General features: G+C 57.5%; 1 protein-coding gene across 2 annotated transcripts in view; it reads right to left on the bottom strand.

Moving 5' to 3' along the window:
* Positions 1–19306, bottom strand: part of COL4A2 (collagen type IV alpha 2 chain) — an 81098-nt gene that overhangs the window by 55656 nt on the left and 6136 nt on the right. For both annotated transcript variants that reach the window (XM_049778090.1, XM_049778091.1), the window contains exon 3: positions 4578–4658. In XM_049778090.1, the coding sequence (XP_049634047.1) occupies positions 4578–4658 (81 nt within the window). The remainder of the gene's footprint in view (positions 1–4577; positions 4659–19306) is intronic.

Below are 19306 nucleotides of genomic sequence, written 5' to 3'. Positions count from 1 at the left end.
AAGTTCTCATTTCGCTTGCCTCAGTTCTCGGTCCCGTGTGTTTGTTTACACTGCAATTCTCAGTTCTGTGTCTGCCTACCTCACAGTTCTCAGTCCCATTTGTCTGCCTACATCCCAGTTCTCAACCCTGTGTATCTTCTACACCACAGTTCTCAGCCCTGTGTCTGCCTACATCACAGTTCTTGGCTCCAGTTTTCTGTCTACACCTCAGTTGTTGGCCCCTTTGTCTGTCTACACTGCAGTTATCAGCCCTCTGCAGTTCTCAGTCCCACGTGTCTGTCTACACCACATTTCTCACCCCTGTGTCAGTCTACACCATAGTTTTCCTCCTATTTGCCTATCTACACTGCAGTTCTAGGACCCATGTACTTGTATACACTGCAGTTCTCCACCCTGTGTCTGTCTACATCAAAGTTCTAGGCCCCATTTGACTTTCTACACCACAGTTCTCAGCCCTGTGTCTGTCTGCACCACAGTTTTCTCAGTTCTCAGCCCCGTGTGTCTCGCTACACTATAGCTCTAGGCCCGTTTGTCTCTCTACACCATAGTTCTCAATTCCATTTTTCTGTCTATACCATAGTTCTCCATCCCATGTGTCTGTCTACACTGCAATTCTCAACCCTGTCTGTCTATATACACCACAGCTCGTGGCCCTGTGTCTGTATATACTATGCTTCTTCTTCTTCTTTTTTTTTTTTTGGTTTTTGGGTCACACCCGGCGGTGCTTAGGGGTTACTCTTGGCTGTCTGCTCAGAAATAGCTCCTGGCAGGCATGGGGGACCATGTGGGACACTGGGATTTGAACCAATCACCTTTGGTCCTGGATCGGCTGCTTGCAAGGCAAACGCTGCTGTGCTATCTCTCTGGGCCCTATACCATGCTTCTTGACCTGTGTGTCTGTCTTAGTTCTCAGTCTGTTTGTCTGTCTACACTGCAGTTTTCAGTGTAGGTGTATTTGTCTACACCTTAGCTCTCAGCCCTGTGTGTTTGTCTATACTGCAGGTTTTGTCCTTGTTTGTCTGTCTATACCTAAGTTCTCAGCTTCATGTTTCTGTCTATACCACAGTTCTCAGTCTTGTTTCTGTCTATACCATAGCTCTCAACCCCATAGTTCTCCATCCCATGCGTCTCTACACAGCAGTTCTTGACTCTGTGTGTCTATCTATACCACAGTTCTCGGCCCCATGGGTCTGAGTACACTGTAGTTCTCAGCCTTGTGTGTCTGTCTACACTGCAGTCCTCCGTCCTGTGTGTCTGTCTACACCGCAGTCCCAGGCCCCACATGTCTGTCTACACTTTAGTTCTCAGCCTTACGTGTCTGTGTTTTGTGTTTCTGTCTACATCGTACTTGACCCATCAGGCCTAGAGCACAGAATCAGCAGCTTCCCTGGGAAACACCCGAACTACCCTGGGACGAAAAAGAAGTGACAGGCTTCTCACCCCCCTGACCCAGATTCCCCAATCCGGCTGCCCACTAGCCCGGGGGCCCACTCTCCGCCCGAGGCACTTCAAAGCAACGGGCAGTGTGGGTAGAGCCCATACCTGACCCTCTCCCATGGGCTCTGGCCCTGCTGGGCTCGCTCTGGACTGTGGCCTCCCCGTGCAGGCCGAAGGTGACCTCACCGTGCCGCAGCGGATCTGAGGTCAGCGCTTGGGGAGCAGCACCTGGAGGGCCGAGCCAGGCGCTTGTCTCAGCCTGCTGGAATGTGGCCGCCGCGTTGCCAGAGCAATTTGTTTGGGGTGTGTGCGCCCTGCTCCCTGGGCGGGCAGCAGGGGCTCCCGCGGTGCTCTGTGCTGGCCAGGGCTGGGCAGACCCTCGGGGCTGGCTGAGATGCTCTGTGGTGTGCTGCAGCCATCCCCAGTGTCCAGGGCCGGGGTGTCGGGGGGAGGGTCCAGGGCTGGACCTGCCGCATGTGGGCAGGCTCCTGGAATGGAACCAGCTAGGCCCTGCCACGAGGGAGCCAGGATTGAAGGTCTGAGTCCGTGTGAGCCCCAGACTTGGAATGTCCCCAAGAACATGCGTGTCAGGGGTCAGACCCTGCCCACCTGCTGGTCCCCCTGCCTTGGCAGGGATGGTCTCGACCCAACAGAATGGAGCTCCGTGAGTTGATGGCTCCCACCACCCTGAGCTTTTGAGGAAACTCCTCACCTGGCTCTGAGGTCCCCAAGTGTAAGTGGCCCCTGACCCCCTTCCCAGAAAAGAGCTCACCCTGCCCCCCCCGATACCTGCCTTCTCAAAGAAGGCCCAGAGGGAGCACCCCCAAATTGCACCAGAGTGACGATTGTGCCCCAGACTATCTGGGCGTTGCCCACTGGAAAAGGTGCCAGTCCCTGGCATGCCTGTGGAGCATTATAAACAACTTTGAAAGGAGAGGTTCCCCCCCACCGACTCTGGCATCTCCCCCTGGGCACAGTCAGGTTCAGAGAGGGAGCTGGGTGGGCCTGGGGCACCCCTGGGAGGGCAGAATTGTCCCTCACCCAAAACGACATCCTTCTGTCCCTCATGAACTGGGCAGCCAATCCTGCTTCCTCATGCCCAGGAACTGGCCTCTGTTCTGCCTCTATCTGACCTGATAGGTGAGCACGGCTTCTCCTTAGTGCCCACAGCCCATGTTTGCCATTTCTACCATGGGCATCACCCAGGTGAGGCGGAGGACTGTCTTGCCCATGTCCTTCCAAGGCTGGGCCATCTTCGCCCTCGGCCGCCTGCTCCGTGGCTACAGAGGCGCCAAGGGAGCCTGGGCAAGGCCCTTCCTGTGGCTGCACAGGAGCTGTTTTTGCAAAGAAGCACTTTAGAGTGGATTCTCTGCACAGCACATTGGGGATCTGGGGGACCGGACATATGACCTATGGCAGCCGGGAGGGCAAACCCCAAGTCCTGGCTTCGCAGGCGGGCTTTGGTTGGTCTGTCTGCAGCTGCTCAAGCCACAAAGCGACCAGTGGGGTTACCCACGGGAAACGGGGACAGCACTCCACCCTACGAGGCTCTCCCAGCCCCTTCTGTCTTCTCCTTGAATAGCCCAAACCCCACGTCCCAGAGGCCAGTGGAAACAGCTCTGGTATCCCAGCAGACCTGAGGGTGTGACAGTGTCACCCGCTCTAGCCTATGTACAAAAGACACAGCTGTTCAATGCCAGGGGACACCAGGGGCAGGCGGACATTCGACCTTGCGTGAATCAACACGCACCCCAAAGATACGGCCATTCCCGGGCCAGGCAGAGAAACTGACTAAAAGCCGGGGTGAGTTTGGGCCGTCCTGTAAATGGGCTGAAGTAGAAAGACCCAGAAATAAATAGCTCTGTTCACAATGTGCAGGGGATAACTGGAGAAGATGGAGCTAAAGGGAGAGGGGAAGGGGCTCCCCACTGCCTGATCCCACCCAGCGACAGCAGGAGCAGGGAGAAAGTCACCCTCAGCCCACTCTAGAAGGGCTCTGGGAGCTGGACCCCTACAGAATGTGGGGACCCTCCCAGGGGCTGCCCTGTCCTGTGAGGGAGTCCTCCCTCAGCCTAGCCTTCAACTGTGGGCACCTAGTCACATGTTCACGTACCCACTCACTCACTCATTCACTCACTCATTCATTCACTCACTCAACTCATTAATTCACTCACTCATTAATTCACTCACTCATTCACTCTCTCACTCATTCACTAAATTCCTTTATTCACTCACTCACTGAGCCACTGCCAGCCCCCCCCACTCTTTCACTCACAAACTCATTCATTCATTTATTCATTTACTTACTCATTCACTCATTCACCCATCCAATCATTCAGCCCTTCATTTGCTCACTCATTCATTTATTTACTCATCCATTTGTTCACTCATTCATTCGTTCTCACTCCCTCATTCATCTGACTCCCAAGCATAGGCACGGATTGGCCCTGTGCTGGAGGGTTGGAGAGCAGATTCGGCAGTTGGTCCTGGGAGATCCTGGGATGTGCTCCACGCCACTGCCCTGTCCGATCTGACCCCAGGGAGCAGGTCCTGAGAGAAGTGCGGGGACCCCAAGGCTCAGCCACCCGCAGACCCCATCACCGAACTATGTCCGACAGACTCTTCCATCACATTGGGCTATGCCAATCATCACACCCATTATCACGGCCTTATGATGGATCTACCAATAATTGGGGGGCAACTGCTCCCCTGTCCCCTCACTATTCCATGTTCTGGACTGCTGCAGGCTTCGGCAATGAGCAGAGCTCCCTGGAATGTTAGCAGACCAAGGACTGCCCACAGTGAAGTGCCCACAGGCAGCCGAGATGCATTTTCTGCACAATATTTCCACAAAGACACATTTGTGCGTGAGACCCTGAGTGCAAAACCCACCCATAGGTGTCCATAGTGACTTCAAAAACAAACGGAAAAAGACGCATCAGAAAGTCCTTAGTCTCTTTTTGTGGGACTAGGCTGGCCAAGAGTTCGCATGGCTTTGGGCTGTGCAGGAAACATACACGGGATACATACAGCTTTGGACGTGTGTGTGTGTGTGTGTGTGTGTGTGTGTGTGTGTGTGTGTGTGTGTGTGTGTGTGAGGCAGCTGGTCTAGGGGAAACAGGGGGGCACATTGCACTTACCCGTCCTCCTTTCTCAGGGTAGCACTGGCAGCCCCCGCTGCAGTCTCTGCCGCCACATGGCACGTCGTACTTCTTCACGCCCTGTAGAGAGCACAAAGGAAGTGTTATTTGGGCTGCATTGCAAAAACTGCAGAATCAAGTACGGTCGTACAGTCCCCGAACATATTGGGATGTCACCTCCAGACACGCCCACACCCACACCCTCCAGCCATACCCACAGGGACAGCTCAGTAGGAAGTGTAGATGGGGGGCTGGAGAGATAGCACAGCGGTAGGGCATTTGCCTTGTATGTGGCCGACCGGGAGGGACGCGGTTCGATTCCCGGCATCCCATATGGCCCCCCAGCCCGCCAGGGGCGATTTCTGAGTGCAGAGCCAGGAGTGACCCTGGAGTGCTGATGGGTGTGGCCCAACAATCAATTCATCAAGTTTAAAAAAGGGGAGTGTAGATGGCTTTGCCAGTATCACCTTTGACGTGGTTTCGTAAAGGGACTGGGGACACGCTGAAGAGTGGGGCACCACAGGCCACGGGCCATGTGTGGACGAAGAGGTGCTGAGGCAGGAGAGACACCCTCTCCATGGGTGGCTGCTGGAGGAGCTCAGGGGGGTCCTGACAGGTGAGGTCGGGTGAGCCGGGAGTTGGGGTGTCCCGGCCCATCGCTCTGGGTCCCTTGCGGTGGCTCTGAGACCTCGGTCCTAAGGCTGTTTCTATCCCTGGAGGGACGGTGCTGTTTGAGGGGAGTCGGCCCTGCTGCTACTTCTCCCCAAGATCAAGGCAGCAGCCACTGAATGGACACCCTGGGGTGGACACGACCACATGGCAGAGAGCTGGACTGACACGGCACAGATGGATGCCTCTGCTTACGGCCACGCAGGGAGGCAAGGTGGTGGGGTGCACCGTGAGGTGCGCCCGGTGGGGGGTTCTTGGGTTCCGGCCTATCGGACACAGGCAGAGGCTGACACACAAGTCAGAGACTCACACACACAGACTCACACAGTCAAAGGCTCCCACACATTCAGTCAGAGACACACACAGAGACTCTCACACACAGTCAGACAGTCAGATTCACACGCAAAGACTCACACAGTCAGAGAAACACAATCAGAGATATACACAATCAGACTCTCCTACACCCAGACTCACACAGTCAAAGGCTCACACAAAGATTCATGGTGAGACACACACACAGACTCTCACACACAGTCAGACTCACGCAGAGACACATACAGCCAGAGACTCCCACATAGTCAGACTCACACATAGTTAGATACACACAGCCCGAGGCTCATACACAGAGACACACATACAGTCAGACTCATGCACATGGTGAGACTCACACAGACAGAGACACACATAGTCAAATCCACACACACCGTCAGAGACTCACACTCTCAGACCCACACTTAGACATACACACAGCCCAGGGCTCACAGACGTCTGCGCCCGGCACAGCTCAGTGGCTCCGTGTCCTGGCCTTGGGGCTGCTGCGTGTGGCCCTTCCCCCGCCAGGACCTGGGAGCAAAGCCGCCTTCCATGGCAGTTCCGGGTTCCCTGGGCCCTCCCGGGATGCTGCCCTGGCACCGCCTAGACACAGACACCCTGACAGGAGCAGTGGTGGTGACAACAGCTGCGAGCACACAGCTTCCGGTTCCAGCAAGTGACCCGCTGCCACCAGTCCTCCCCCACCCACCCTCGCAGTGGGCACTCCTCCCACAGGGCCTCGTCTTCCCATTTGGGATGTGTAAAAATAGGCCTCGGTAGGCAGGGCCAGGTCTCAAGCGTCGGTGCCCAGAGTCTGATGCCCCTCACTATGTATCCCACTGTAGCTGCTATACCGAGTGAGACCCCCAACCCCCCCAGCAACGGGCCTGCAGAGCACTGTCAGCAGTGGCCCCGAGTTGGAAGATGACACAGCGGTTGGGGTTTGTGCCCGGCACACAACAGTGTCTCCTGGCACCACTCATGCCCAGGCGGCACTCTAACCTGTTAGGTGACATTACCAGTAGGGGCCCAGGAGTACCGAGCACTCTAAGCTTAGAGAGACCCCAGCTCCCCTTCCCCACCGAAGACTTTGAGTCACAGCTTGAGGCCAGAAATCAAAGCGTACCAGAGAGTTGCCATGTTTCGCCATCTCTGCCCCGGTGCCCCAGACACGTAAGGTCCATTTAAAGTGGATACTGTGTATCCGCACGGGGCGGGTGGGAGGCTGGCACCGTGCCCGCTTCCACGGAAGAAACGGGCACGATTCAAGCATCGACCGAGACGGGAGAACAAAAAGCAGTTGTCCCAAGACAAAGAATATTCTGTCCTCGCCATATTCCAAGAGACTCTTGTCCAAGGAAAGCTCTTAGAGCCAATATACCTCCAGCCAGAACGAACGAGTTTGGAGGGGCTCACAGATGCTTTGCCACCGGGCACTGCCCAGCTCAGACCTGGCTTCCTGCGTGGGGGCTCGGGGGCAGTTAGGGGGCACACTGAAGGGGTGCGTGGGGGTTTGGAGGGGCTGACGGCTCTGGTTATGGGTAGAGGCGCTCCGTCTGCAGTGAGGGGGAGAGCGACGGGGCTGCCGCTCCCAGCAAAACTCCTTTATCAGACAGGAAATATAAGGGCTTCCGCACAGGCCGCTGGAGAAATGGAGGAAATCCTTAGGGCGCTGTAATAGCTGGACAAGGCCTATGGCCGTGAATGTGGCGCGCGCTGCCTCTCACCGAATGAGGCCTGTGGTGGCTGGCAGCAGGGCTGCTGGGTGCGCTGGGCTCAACGCTGACCTGCTGCACGGCAAAATGCAAAAACACAAAATGTGACTTGGCCACACTCTGCGCAGCTACAGGCAGCGGAGTTGATGATGGCCTCGGGGGTGTTACAGCTATGGGGGAGTTTTGGCTGGGGTGCATCTCTGCAGAGACACAGAGAGCGTGAATCCTAACAGCCGAGTCAAAGTTGATTGGTGCGGGGGCCTAACAGCAGGCAGGAGTCCCCAGAAGGGCATTCACAGGCCTGGCTCACCTCCTGTCCCCACTGTCCCCCAGAACCTGACTGTTCCTGCAGTTGCACTCTATTTTAGCACCCAAAAGCCTGGTGGTGTGAGGCTGAGACTCCAGCATGGATCCTTCATGATTTGGGGCTCAGGCCCCGCACCCTGGAGGAGGCAACTGGACCCAAACCTTCACAGAGCGAGGAACCCCAGATTGGCATGAGCCCCTCTAGTCTGGGTCCACTGCCCTCGCGAGGTGTGAAAGGTTGGCCAGCTCTCGACAGACCCAGCATCCTGTGGTCCTTCTTTACTCCAGAGAAACACTTTCAGGGACAGTGGGGGTGGGGGTTGGATCTTCCACCCAAGAGAAAGGTAAGGGACACACTGTCCCTCTGCATGGACTGCCATTCTTCCTGGGGTCCGAGGGTGGCCCCTTCCTTCTCTTGGAGTCCAGGAGTTCCTGCTTCGGTGGGAACACTAGTGGTTTCAGGGGGAAGCTTGGGTTTGGCCATGGGGTGCGGGCCTGGGGACCACACGGCAGGCACCTCCCCGGCATGGCAAGACAGACACGTGGTGGCCGTGTTTTCGGTGATGCGGCTGCAAGGGAGAGAAGCCTCAGGCCCACATGTGAGGTGGCTCCCGCAGGTACAGGGAGAAGTTGGGAAGCCCAAGGCACCAGGAGCCTGGCCTCGCCCTGAAGGCACGGGAGAGATGCAGTCCAGCACAGCGCCCAGAAACTGCAGGCTGGTGACTCACGGGCCTCGCTCACCGGTGGCACGAGCACTGCTTGAGTCACCGATGCCCAGGGACACTTCAGCTGAGGGCGGGGACAAGCCTGTTCTGGGGCAGAAGCCTGGGCTCGAGACTGAAAGGCTGAGCAGCGCTGAGCCTGTGGGCAGTGCCCAGTGCCCCCAGCCCTGCAGAGCACCCATTAGGGACCCCTCTGGGATGCACCAGGCCTCTCCTGGGTGATGGTTGGCTGGCAGGAAGCATGGCACTGATGCTGGAGTAAATGATTGACACTGTTGCCACGCAGACGAGCTTGGCCGTGCCCAAAGCCACGGCGGCCGGACATGACCACGGCCAGTCTGCTCTGCGGGGGGACGGGTGCAAAGCACTGCCCTGCAGGGAGACAGGGCCAGGGAGACTTTTCCATGATCCCATCGACCCTGCTGTGCCAGGCAGGGATAGCGGGTGCAGGCGGGCAGGCTGGTCTGTGCTGGCACCGGGAAGCCCAGCCGTCTGCCTGGGCAGGCTCAGAGCGAGACCTGATGCTTTTTTAGAATCACAGGGGGTGGGGCTGGGGCTCTGCAGACCGTGACGGTTCTGCCCCGAAGCCTCGGCCACTTGAGGTAGCTGCCGGCCTGTGTTTCTACCTTCCTGTCCTGCTCTTTCTTCTGCACACCCTGGACCAAGTGAATCATACCTGGCAGCAGTCAGGGGCACCTATGGCCACATCTCCTCACTGATTCCGAATTCCTGGGCTGTGAGCTGAGAGTTGTGGGCACAGGGAGGGCCGTGTGCTACTTCTGCCACTCAGGCCAGACAACCCTGACCAACAGGCCACCTAGGGCAGCCTCACACTCCTGCAGGCACACCCATAGCCCACCTGCTGGGCTCACTCACAGCAGCCAGTGCCAACGTCCGCGGGTTCCCTTCAGCCCGCGGTTTCCAAGGAGAGGAAACTCTGACCCCTGTTCCAGGCGGAGCCCCAGTGGATGCACTGCAGTGGAAAGAGCGAGTACAGGACCAGCTCACGCCCAGACGACGCCCTGCACACGGCGGTGAACCAGTCCAAGTCTGGGCAGAGCCTCTCCAGGCTCACGGCTGGGCTGCCCTCCGGGGGCTGCCACAGCCATCCTGGCTGGCCACTGCCCCTCGTATCCCAGGCAATGCTGCTGAAGACCCAAAGGGAAAATCATAGGCAAGTTTTATGTCACGAGCATCGCAGCCCCTTAGGACAGAAACCCTCCTGCAGGTCCCTGGGAGTGAGATCTCTCCTGAACCTGAGACTTTTATTCTTCTGGGAGGATCCTGGCTGGGCGACGCGAGGTCACGGCAGGTGTGTCCTGGGGTCTAACTCATGTAACACTCTTACACAGCCCAGGGAACAAGGTCCACAAGACTCTTCCCCCATTTTCTTTTCCTTCCTTTTGGGGGTGTCCAGGACAGCGTGCAGGGTAGGGAGTCGGCCAGGGAAGGGAAAGTATTTCCCTGGGAGAGGCCAAGTGTCATGGGCTGGGGAGACGCTGGCATTTGTGTGTGTGTGTGTGTGTGTGTGTGTGTGTGTGTGTTTGGTCACACCCAGTGGTGCTCAGGAGTTACTCCTGGCTCTGTGCTCAGAAATCACTCCTGGGCCCGGAGAGATAGCACAGCGGCGTTTGCCTTGCAAGCAGCCGATCCAGGACCAAAGGTGGTTGGTTCAAATCTTGGTGTCCCATAGGGTCCCCCGTGCCTGCCAGGAGCTATTTCTGAGCAGACAGCCAGGAGTAACCCCTGAGCACCGCCGGGTGTGGCCCAAAAACAAAAACAAAACAAAAAGAAATCACTCCTGGCAAGCATGGGGAACTATATGGGATGCTGGGATTAGAACCACCACCCGTCCTGGATCAGTTACTTGCAAAGCAGACTCCCTGCAGCTGTGCTATCTTATCTCTCTGGCCCGGATGCGGGCATTTGTGATGTGGGCGACACACGCTCTGACTCTGTGGCATGGGGTGGTCAGCTGAGCAGTGAGTGAGATGCTGTGGCCACTCTCCCTGCCATCAGAGGGGTGACAGTGGACACCCCAGAACACCAGCTCTCTGGCCTGTCCACATGGAGATGCCGGTCCACTTGGAATCAGGCTGCGGCTCTCTGACCACACTTGGTGGATTGACTAGTTTGGAGACTTTTCCCCAGCCGCCCAGCTAGAAGGAGAATCAGGGATTGTCTAATATTGACCTCGGATCTCTTTTTGGGTCAAATACCCAAGACTTTGGAGTCTTCCGGGCAGAATCTCCTCCACCACATCCTTCCATGTACCCCAAGCACTGGCTGATATTTATGGCAAGGAGAGGGGGAAAACCGTGGATTTAGGGGTTCCAGGAAGAAGATGCACCTCAGCTGTGAAGCTGCAGTGTGAGGCCCAGAGCAGGGTCCCAGGAGTCGAATCCTAAACCTCAATGCACAGGGGGTGTCAGTGGGATGAGCCGTGATGAACACCTGGCTTTGGGATCTGGAAATAGTTCTTGACCAATCTTGCCTAGTGCCTGATATTCCTAATGGGTCCCCACTGTGGGCCAGAAAATGGGGGCACGGATTGTAGCTGGCCTGGGGACATTTGGTGTGCAAATCCCAGCTGGCCAAGCATCAGACCCAAAAGAAACTTAAAAGTATGTCACGCCCAGCTGCACGAAAAAGGTTGATGAGTACCTGCCACAGTCCTGGTCAGGGCGTGAGCCATAGTCCCAGCCAGTCTTAGCCACAGTCCCTGCCACGGTCCCTGCCACGGTCCTGGTCAAGGTCTCAGCCACAGGCCAGGCCACAGTTCTAGCCACAGACTTAGCCAATGCTTCAGTCATGGTCTCAGCCACAGTCTCAGCCACAGTCTTAGCCATGGCCCCAGCCATGATCCCAGTCATGGTCTCAGTCACGGCTATGATGGCGTCTCTATTCCAAATCAGTGACACCCTGCATGGAAGCAGGAGACACACCCCTAAAAACGAGCATGGGTTGGGGATAATCAGTCCATGAGCGGTCCCTGGCCACACGCAGACATATGAAAGCAGGAGCCAGAGGCCCTGGAGATGCGGGAGAGGAGGGAAGCATCCCCGGCCTAGCCTGCAGCCACTGACCTCCTTTCATGGGGCGCAATTGCAATGTTCGAACAGTCACCCTCGGCCCCCCAGGCTCGTAGCTCGTGCAGAGCCCATGGGGTCAGGACCTCCCCTCCCAACCCCTGGGGAGAAGGAGGGGGAACAGACAATGAGCCTTCCCCAGACCTGAATCCAGAGCAGCAGAGCAGGGCGTTGCTGTGCCCTGTCTCTCAGCTCAGCTACCCACAACGAGTGCCTGTCTGGGGGCTGCAGGCTGCACCCCCATCTCCACACCTTCCCTCTCCTCCCCTCCAGCAGGTTGGATGAAGGAAGAGCACTCCTTTCCTGCCTCTGCAGGGGCAGGAACCCCGACGGCCTATTTTTAACGAGACACACTGGGTTCCGGGCGGGATCACGCCTCTGTCTGCCTCATCTTCAGCCTCGGGCTGCCCACACACAGACAAGGGAAAGGCAGGAACTTTCTGGAATGCGGGCAAGCTGTAGTTCCCGGCAATGCCACAGGAGGCATGGGGGGGCCTCTGGGTCAGTCCCTCACTCTGGTGGTGACAGGGCCAAGCTAGAGTCCCTGGACGTTCTAGACATGGGACCTACTTTGAGCCACAGAGGGAGGAGCCCAAAGAGCACTGTCCGTTGACCTCTGACCTGGCTCCTTTCTGGGCCCTGATCCAGGTCCATTTCCGTCCATTGTCCTCTGGCCGAACTGGACACACGGACACAGCAGGGCCACCTAAGGGCCTGCCTATATGCAGACCGTCTTCTCACCAGCTGGTCACCTTCGCAGCTACATCTTGTTTCCAATGCTCCTCGTGGGACCCCCCAAAACACAAAGCTCAGTTCTTCCCGTCCATTAGGGCTTCTGGCCACTCTGAAGCTCAGCGACACTCACAGGGGCCGGCGGTGTGTCTGAGCCAGGGGCCAGGCCAGGCAGGGGGGCAGGGCCCTCAGGGCTCCTTCAGGCACCTTGTCGTGGCAAGCTGCTGACCAGGGGTTGCCTGCTAGTGACACCTACACCTGGTCCTCTTGGGGTTGCTGTTTGTTGGGCATGGCCGCGACCTTTCACCCTGTCACCCTAACCTCGGCCAGCCACTCCCTGACACTCCGGGTCACAGTTTGTGCAGCTGCCTGGCTAGTCACCAGGCCACAGGCAGCCGTGTGCCCTCAAGCTACTTCCTCCGGTCCTCGAGTTCTATTGCTTTCCTTGAAGCCCTCTACTGAACCCCACAAAGAGAGCCACTCTGAATTTCTTGGGTAGATAATTTTTTTTGTTTTTGTTTGTTTTTGGACCACACCAGGTGGTGTTCGGGGGTTACTTCTGGCTCTGCACTCAGTAATCGCTCCTGGCAGACTCAGGGGACCTATTGGGTTTCAGGTCAGCTGCGTGCAAGGCAAAAGCCATTCCTGCTGAGCTATCACCCCAGTCCCGAGTTGATGGATTGATACGAATGGTTCCATCGTGGCTCGCCAATGTGGGACATCATCCCTGCCCGGCATGGGAGATCAGTTATGTCCCAAACAATCAGACATGCTATGGTGGAGGCGCATTAGAATATTTTCCAGGAAAAGAGGAAATGGCCCGTGCAAACAGCTGCTTGGCTTCTGGGCCCTACATGGAAATTGGTTCTGGGAGGACCCAGATCTGAGGTCCAGGAGCTGCTGGGTCAGGAGGAGACATGCCACTCATGCACGGGGTCAGGAGGGTGCTTGGCTGACCTCTGACTTTGGCCACACCCTCTGACCTGCGCCCACCTGTGGCCCAGCAGCTGGCCACGAAAAGGTGCCTGGATGAGCCCTGAGGGCCCTGCCCTCCGCCTGGCCCGTGAGTATCGCTGGGCTTCAGAGTGGCCAGCTACCCAGAAGCCCTAATGGACGGGAAGAACTGAGCTGTGTGTTGGGGGGGGGGTCCCACGAGGGGCATTGGAAACAAGGTGTGGTTGCGAGGGTGACCAGCTGATGGGAAGATGGCCACGTATAGGCAGGCCCTTAGGTGGCCCTGCTGTGTCTGTGTGTGAGGCTGTGCGGACGGCGGGCAGCATGCATGTTGGGCTGGGCTGGAACCGCTTCCTGGGAGGGGGACATAGCTGAGGACAGGGCTGGACCAGCGGCCCCTCAGCTGACTCTGGAGCAGCTTCTTCAGGGCACCAAAAACTTCTGGTTAGGGCCTCACTGTGGGTCTCACTATGCTGGACTGCCCCAGGGAGGGGCCTCCCGATGGGCGGTGAGGGGTGACCCTCGTCTCTCAAGGGGCTTCTGTTGGTGGTTTGTGAGAGAGGAATAATGGGGCCAAGCCTGGTCTGTTCATTTTTCTCTTTAAACAATAAATGTGTGGAACCAGAGCGGTGGGGCGTTTGCCTTGCACACGCTAACCTCACCCCAAGACACCTACCTGTCCAGTCCCTCATCCCACCAGAAATAACCCCTAGGAATCTGCTCTTCCAAATTGACAAAATGTGGGTGAGATAAGGGGGCTTTGAGTGTGTCCCCTCCCTCCCATTGGCTCCTTTTCTCAGTCCAAAGGGACCCTTGGGGTGGGCTTCCATGGGACGCCCCCTCTGGAAGCTGAGGTCTCAGCAAGCAGCCACTCTGGACCTTTGGCCACTTGGTTTGTGATAGGAGGGAATCTCGGGAATCCTGTTTCTCTCCCTGGAGGTTCCAAGCATCCGCCCCCCCAAAATTGTCCAGAAAATAACAGGAATAATGGTTTTTATATAAAAAAAAAAAGAGTCCTTCTTGGAGGCCGGGGCGGTGGTGCAAGCGGTAGGGTGCTTGCCTTGCATGCGCTAACCTAGGACAGACCGCAGTTTGATCCCCTGGCATCCCATATGGTCCCCCAAGCCAGGAGAGATTTTCTGAGCGCATCACCGAGTGTGGCCCCAAAACCAAAAATAAATAAATACTTTAGTTGAATCTTGGTAAGATTCTCTCTCTCTCTCTCTCTCTCTCTCTCTCTCTCTCTCTCTCTCTCTCTCTCTCTCTCTCTCTCTCTCTCTCTCTCTCTCTCTCTTTCTCACCTCCTTTTAGACACCATGGTTGTTGTGAAGGGGTATCATGCCTATCCATTTATCTCCTTTCAGCACCCAGTTCTCGTCCAGAGTGATCATACCCAACTCATTGTCACAGTGCTCCCTTCTCTGCCCTCACCGCACTCCCTGCTCTTTGTGACAAGCTTCCCAGCATGGACTGGCCCTCCTGTCTATTGTCTGACATATTCTGAGGGCCATGAGCACCCTGGGGGTGGGGGATGGGGAGAAACGACAGGAGAACGCTGACCCCATCTCAACCTACCCCTCCCTTCTGACAGGGTTGGAGGAAAAGAGGTGCAGGGTACCCCCTGCCTCTGGGACGTGGTTTCCGGCTCAGGGCTCGTGGCTTCCTGGGCTCGGGACACCTGTCCTGTCAGCTTGGAATTGCTGGGCTCAGTAGAAAAGGTTCCGGTGCAGCCTGGAAGGGATTCAAGGGCTTTAGACTCTTTCCAGAGGGGGATGTCAAGGGTTCGTCGGTCACAAAGCTTCACAGGAAAAAATTCGGGACTGTCCCTTTGACAAGCCGAAGCCGAGCTTTCCTCCTCTGAGGGGCCTCTGAGGGAGAGGCGGCTGCCATGGGGGACGGAGGGGGCAGCAGGGACTTGGCCAGCGGCAGACTATTACCAAACTATGTGCTCAGCGCGCCAGCCAAGAGAGGTCAGGGCTGGCAGCTGCTGCGGAGCTGCGAACCTCTTTAATTGCTGTTTTGGAAACGTAATTGCTCTGGGCAGAAGCCCGCAGCAGGAGGGCCTCATTCACAGCTGCGAATCGGCTGAGCTCTGGGCTCCTGGGCACCGCCGGGCAGGCCCCCCGGCACCGTGGCATGGCAGGGCCATGCGCTCTGGGCACAGCCACTGGACACACAGGGGCATCTGGGACATTGGGACCGGGCGCAGCCCAAGGCGGGCCACGTGCGGCCGCTTCCGTGGATGGGCGGCGCTTGGCGGGTTCCGGGGTTTGGTTCCCGTCCAGCAGACACTTACATGGTCTGGGAAACACTCTGGCCTGTGCCCTGGCTGCATGTGGTGCCAACTTGTGCCCACTCACACACAGACAGCTGCCCACGCAGACCACGGCTCCTGGTCTGGCCTGCGCACACCCTACGGCTGCCGGCCTGGGGGCCTGGGTGTCGCAGTGGGCTGCCAGGGGGTTCTGAGAGGAAGTAGATGGGACCCCCCCCCCCAAACCCGCATCTGGAGTTGCCCCACCCTACGAATGGGCAGCACGCAGAAAGCTCCTGACATGGTGGACCTGCAGGGGAGATGGGCTGGGCCACGCGGGGGATGCCGCTGAGCTCCTTTGTGGGGCCCCTCACCTTGGCCTGTGCTCTCTGGGGTGTCTGGACATGGTCCCCGTCCTTTCTGTGTTGCTAAGGTGCTCCCCATTCCTGTGCTCTGGGCTCTGGGCTCCAGGTACTGGGAAGTACATACCCACCAGAAGTGACCAGGTGGGGCTGAAAGACACCACTGGGGTATGGGGTCTCCACACTGGGAGTGGCCTCTGCATTCCGGGATTGGGGGACTCACCCCACTATTCAGGGATCAGGGAACCCCCCATCCCTGCACTTAGGAGTTAGAGAGACTCACCCCTGTACTCAGGGATAATAGACTCACCCCTACACTTAGGGATTGGGGCATCAGGAGACTCACCCCTGAACCTGGGGATTGGGGAGACTCAATCCTACACTCAGGAGACTCACTCCTGCACTCAGGGGTCATGGACTCACCCCTAGGGTCCAAGATCAGGGGACTCACCCCTGCACTCAGGGATGGGAGGACTCGCCCCTGCACTCGGAGATGGGGAACTCGCCCAGTCCTGGGGCTGGACTCCCACGGGGGTGGTGGATGAGGGCAGCAGTGGCATATCTGAGGAGCTGAGTTGGCTCACAGGACGACGGCGCTGAAGTGGACCTTGGGGACAGGCCCAGGTGGCAGGCAGTGGACGGATTGGTGCATCTGTGATGCGGTCAGGGGTCATGAGCCTGGTCTCCCCACACATACCTGGCTCTGAAACGCCCCCCATCCGCGCCCACGCACTAGGCGCTGAGGCAGCTGACCTTCTGGGCTCTGCCTGCATTGACCTCGGCGAGGAGAGGAGAGGGACGGATGCGGGGGTAGTCGGCCCCCGTCCCCACCCCGGCGTCACCTGTGCCGGGGACAGGCGTCCGAGTGATAAGTGACAAGCCCTTTCTTTGATGAGAACAAAGAGTGAGGATCAGGGTGGGCAGGAGGGTCACGGCACTTCTGAGCTATCAGGACCTGGTTACTGGCAAGGCCGCACCTTCCCCTCCCCCTAAAGCCCCTCACAATCTCGGGCTGTGGAGGGTCACGGCGCAGGAATGCGGTGCTGTCACCGCCAGGGCTGCTCGGGAATGCAGGCTTCCCGGGGTGGGTGCCGGGGGTCGCGCCTGCCCTGCGCTGACTCAGCGGGACCCTCCTCTGGTGGGACAATGAGGGATGCCCTGTGGAATCCGCTCGCTCCCCACCTCTCAGATGCCACACGCACGTAGGCCTGGACGGGCCCCGCGGGGGCAGCCAGTACATTTCCACATCTCTCGGACCCTGGGGAGACCCAGGCTGGCCCCCACGGCAAGCTCTGTCACCATTTCCAAAACAGGCTTTCAAAATCCGAAATCACACCCTCCAGTCACCCCTAAGTGACCTAATGCTGGAATGACTCAATGAATGAAATTAGAAGCTGGCCCCAGGGGGATCCCCGGCTGTTTCTCGGGCTTCTGCCTCTCAGAGACACTTTAGGGTGCATCTGGAAATTGCTCTGAGTGCCAGCGTGGACGGACACTCCAGACTCACTCTCTTTTTACTTTGCTGGGGTGGTGGTGGTGGTGGTGGGGAGCACACCAGCAATACTCAGGGGTTATTCCTGGCTCTGAGCTCAGGAATCACTCCGGGCAGGTTCGGGGGACCCTATGGTATGCTGGGGATCCAATATGGTTTCGTAGGGTACAAGACAAATGTCCTCCTTGCTGTACTATGACTCTGACCTCTCTGGCCTCTGTTTTTCGGGGTGCTCTGGGCATGCGGACACTCTTCCAGAGAATGTCACAGAACCAGGAAAATGCTTCCAGGCCTGCTCTGCCTACCCATTCCCTCCAGCCAGCAGAGCCACAGAACTACCCAGTCCCTCGAAGCAGCTGTACGAAGCTGCTGGGCTCTCAAGGTGAAGTGTGGCCGCCTGCCTGGGGTCACCTGGGTTACCTCTGACCTCCACAGCTAGACTAGGGCAGGCACATCTGGGCTTGTGGTAATTTCAGGAGCTAGGCCCTGATCAGGCACCCACATCCTGGGCCTCCGCACAAGGAGGAAAAGAGGACAGGTGCCCTGGGAAGCTCGGGGACCACAAAAGGAATGACAGTGACAGCTGGTGCCACTGTCCAAGCTGTGGGTCTGGGAGCACAGCCAAGGGGTGGGGGTTTTGAAGGGGGGGGGCGAGGACACTCTGAATCCACTGCTGAACATGGTGAGGGCACAGGGACACTGGGATCCACACTTGAAGGAGCATGCAACCCAGCCACACCCGGGCCATGTAGGAACATGCATGGACCATGTCTGAGCCATGGACAAGACACATGGAAGCTACACATAAGTTGCACCAGAGGCACACAGGAACCGCACATGAGCCACACGAAAACCAATGAAATGAATGGGCCACTAGGAAGCACACACGGGCCACACCTAAGCCAAGTAGGAACCATGCCTGAGCCCCACGAAAAGACATATAGGATCCACATCCAAGCTATGAAGAAACTACAGAAGAGCCACTCAAAAGCCACACAGGGACCATGCCTGAGCCCTAACCAGAGGTGCTAAGGAGCATGGGTCTCCCTGCAGAGTCCTTTGGTGTGGCCTGGGTGGAACTCTCTCAGGACAGTCACCAAGCCCACCAGGAAGGCCTGGGCCATGGGTGACCCTCTGTGCTACCATCTGCCCCCCACAGCACCAGGAAGGCCGTGCTCCCTGCATCCTGCCATGGAACATGGGGTGACCCTTACTGTCTGGCTCCCTTTAGCTGTGCCCCTAAGCCCAGGGCCTCTGCAGCCATGTAGAAAGAGGCCACTCAGCCAGATCTCCACCCCTCTGACTGTTGCCACAAACACAGGTCAGATGCCAGACTCCCTCCTGCCACCCACCCCCAGAGACACCTGCCGGAGAAGACATGGCCCAGCAGCCTTCATTCAATGGAGGGAGACGAAGGGTGAGCAAACCCACCCATGGCTGGAAGGGAAAGTCTGGGGGAATGTGAGTCCCAAACCTGCAGCTGAACGGGGCTCCGTGAAGGATGGACACTGCCCTGCCATGTAAACTGTGAAGGTTCCGGTCCAGATTTCTTTCCTTTGCTTCAGGAAAGAAGCTCATTTGCAACAAGCTAGAAGGCCTAAAGGGCCAAGATGTCTTTCCTCTGAGTGTCAAGAACAGTTCTGAGGGAGTGTGGGACGGTGCCCATGTCTGGGCCTCACAGAAGCCAGAGGAACACAGGGTCCGAACTGCTGTGGGTCTGACCAGCTGGAAAACGGGTTCCCGCGTGTCCATGGCCCCCTCTGATCTGCTAGAGGAGCAGAGCCCCACCCTTTGCTCTGGACCCATGTCCCCACCCTGTTCTCTCAATCTGTGCCCGATTCCAGGACTTCAGACGGAATTTGTGCTCTTAGCTTCTTAAGGAAAGAATTTCTGGATTAAAAAAAAAATTCAAGAGTTAGCATGCCTAATCTAACTTCCTTCCCCCACTGGCTCGAGCGGGTCATTTATTGCTAGAACTTAAAATTCCATTTAGGTGAGAATCAGATAAGGCCACTCTCCCTGCGGAGAACAAAGCATCCAGGCACCCACGACAGGGCCAGACCAGGCGGGTCTGGAGCGCAGGGCTGGGAGCAGGGCCTGAGCGCAGCCCGGGGTGGGCGCC

This window comes from Suncus etruscus, chromosome 8 (genome assembly GCF_024139225.1).
Source record: "Suncus etruscus isolate mSunEtr1 chromosome 8, mSunEtr1.pri.cur, whole genome shotgun sequence".
NCBI classification, from domain to species: Eukaryota; Metazoa; Chordata; class Mammalia; order Eulipotyphla; family Soricidae; genus Suncus; species Suncus etruscus.
Note: the sequence above shows the minus strand (reverse complement) of the source record. Positions and strands in the feature narration are given on the sequence as shown.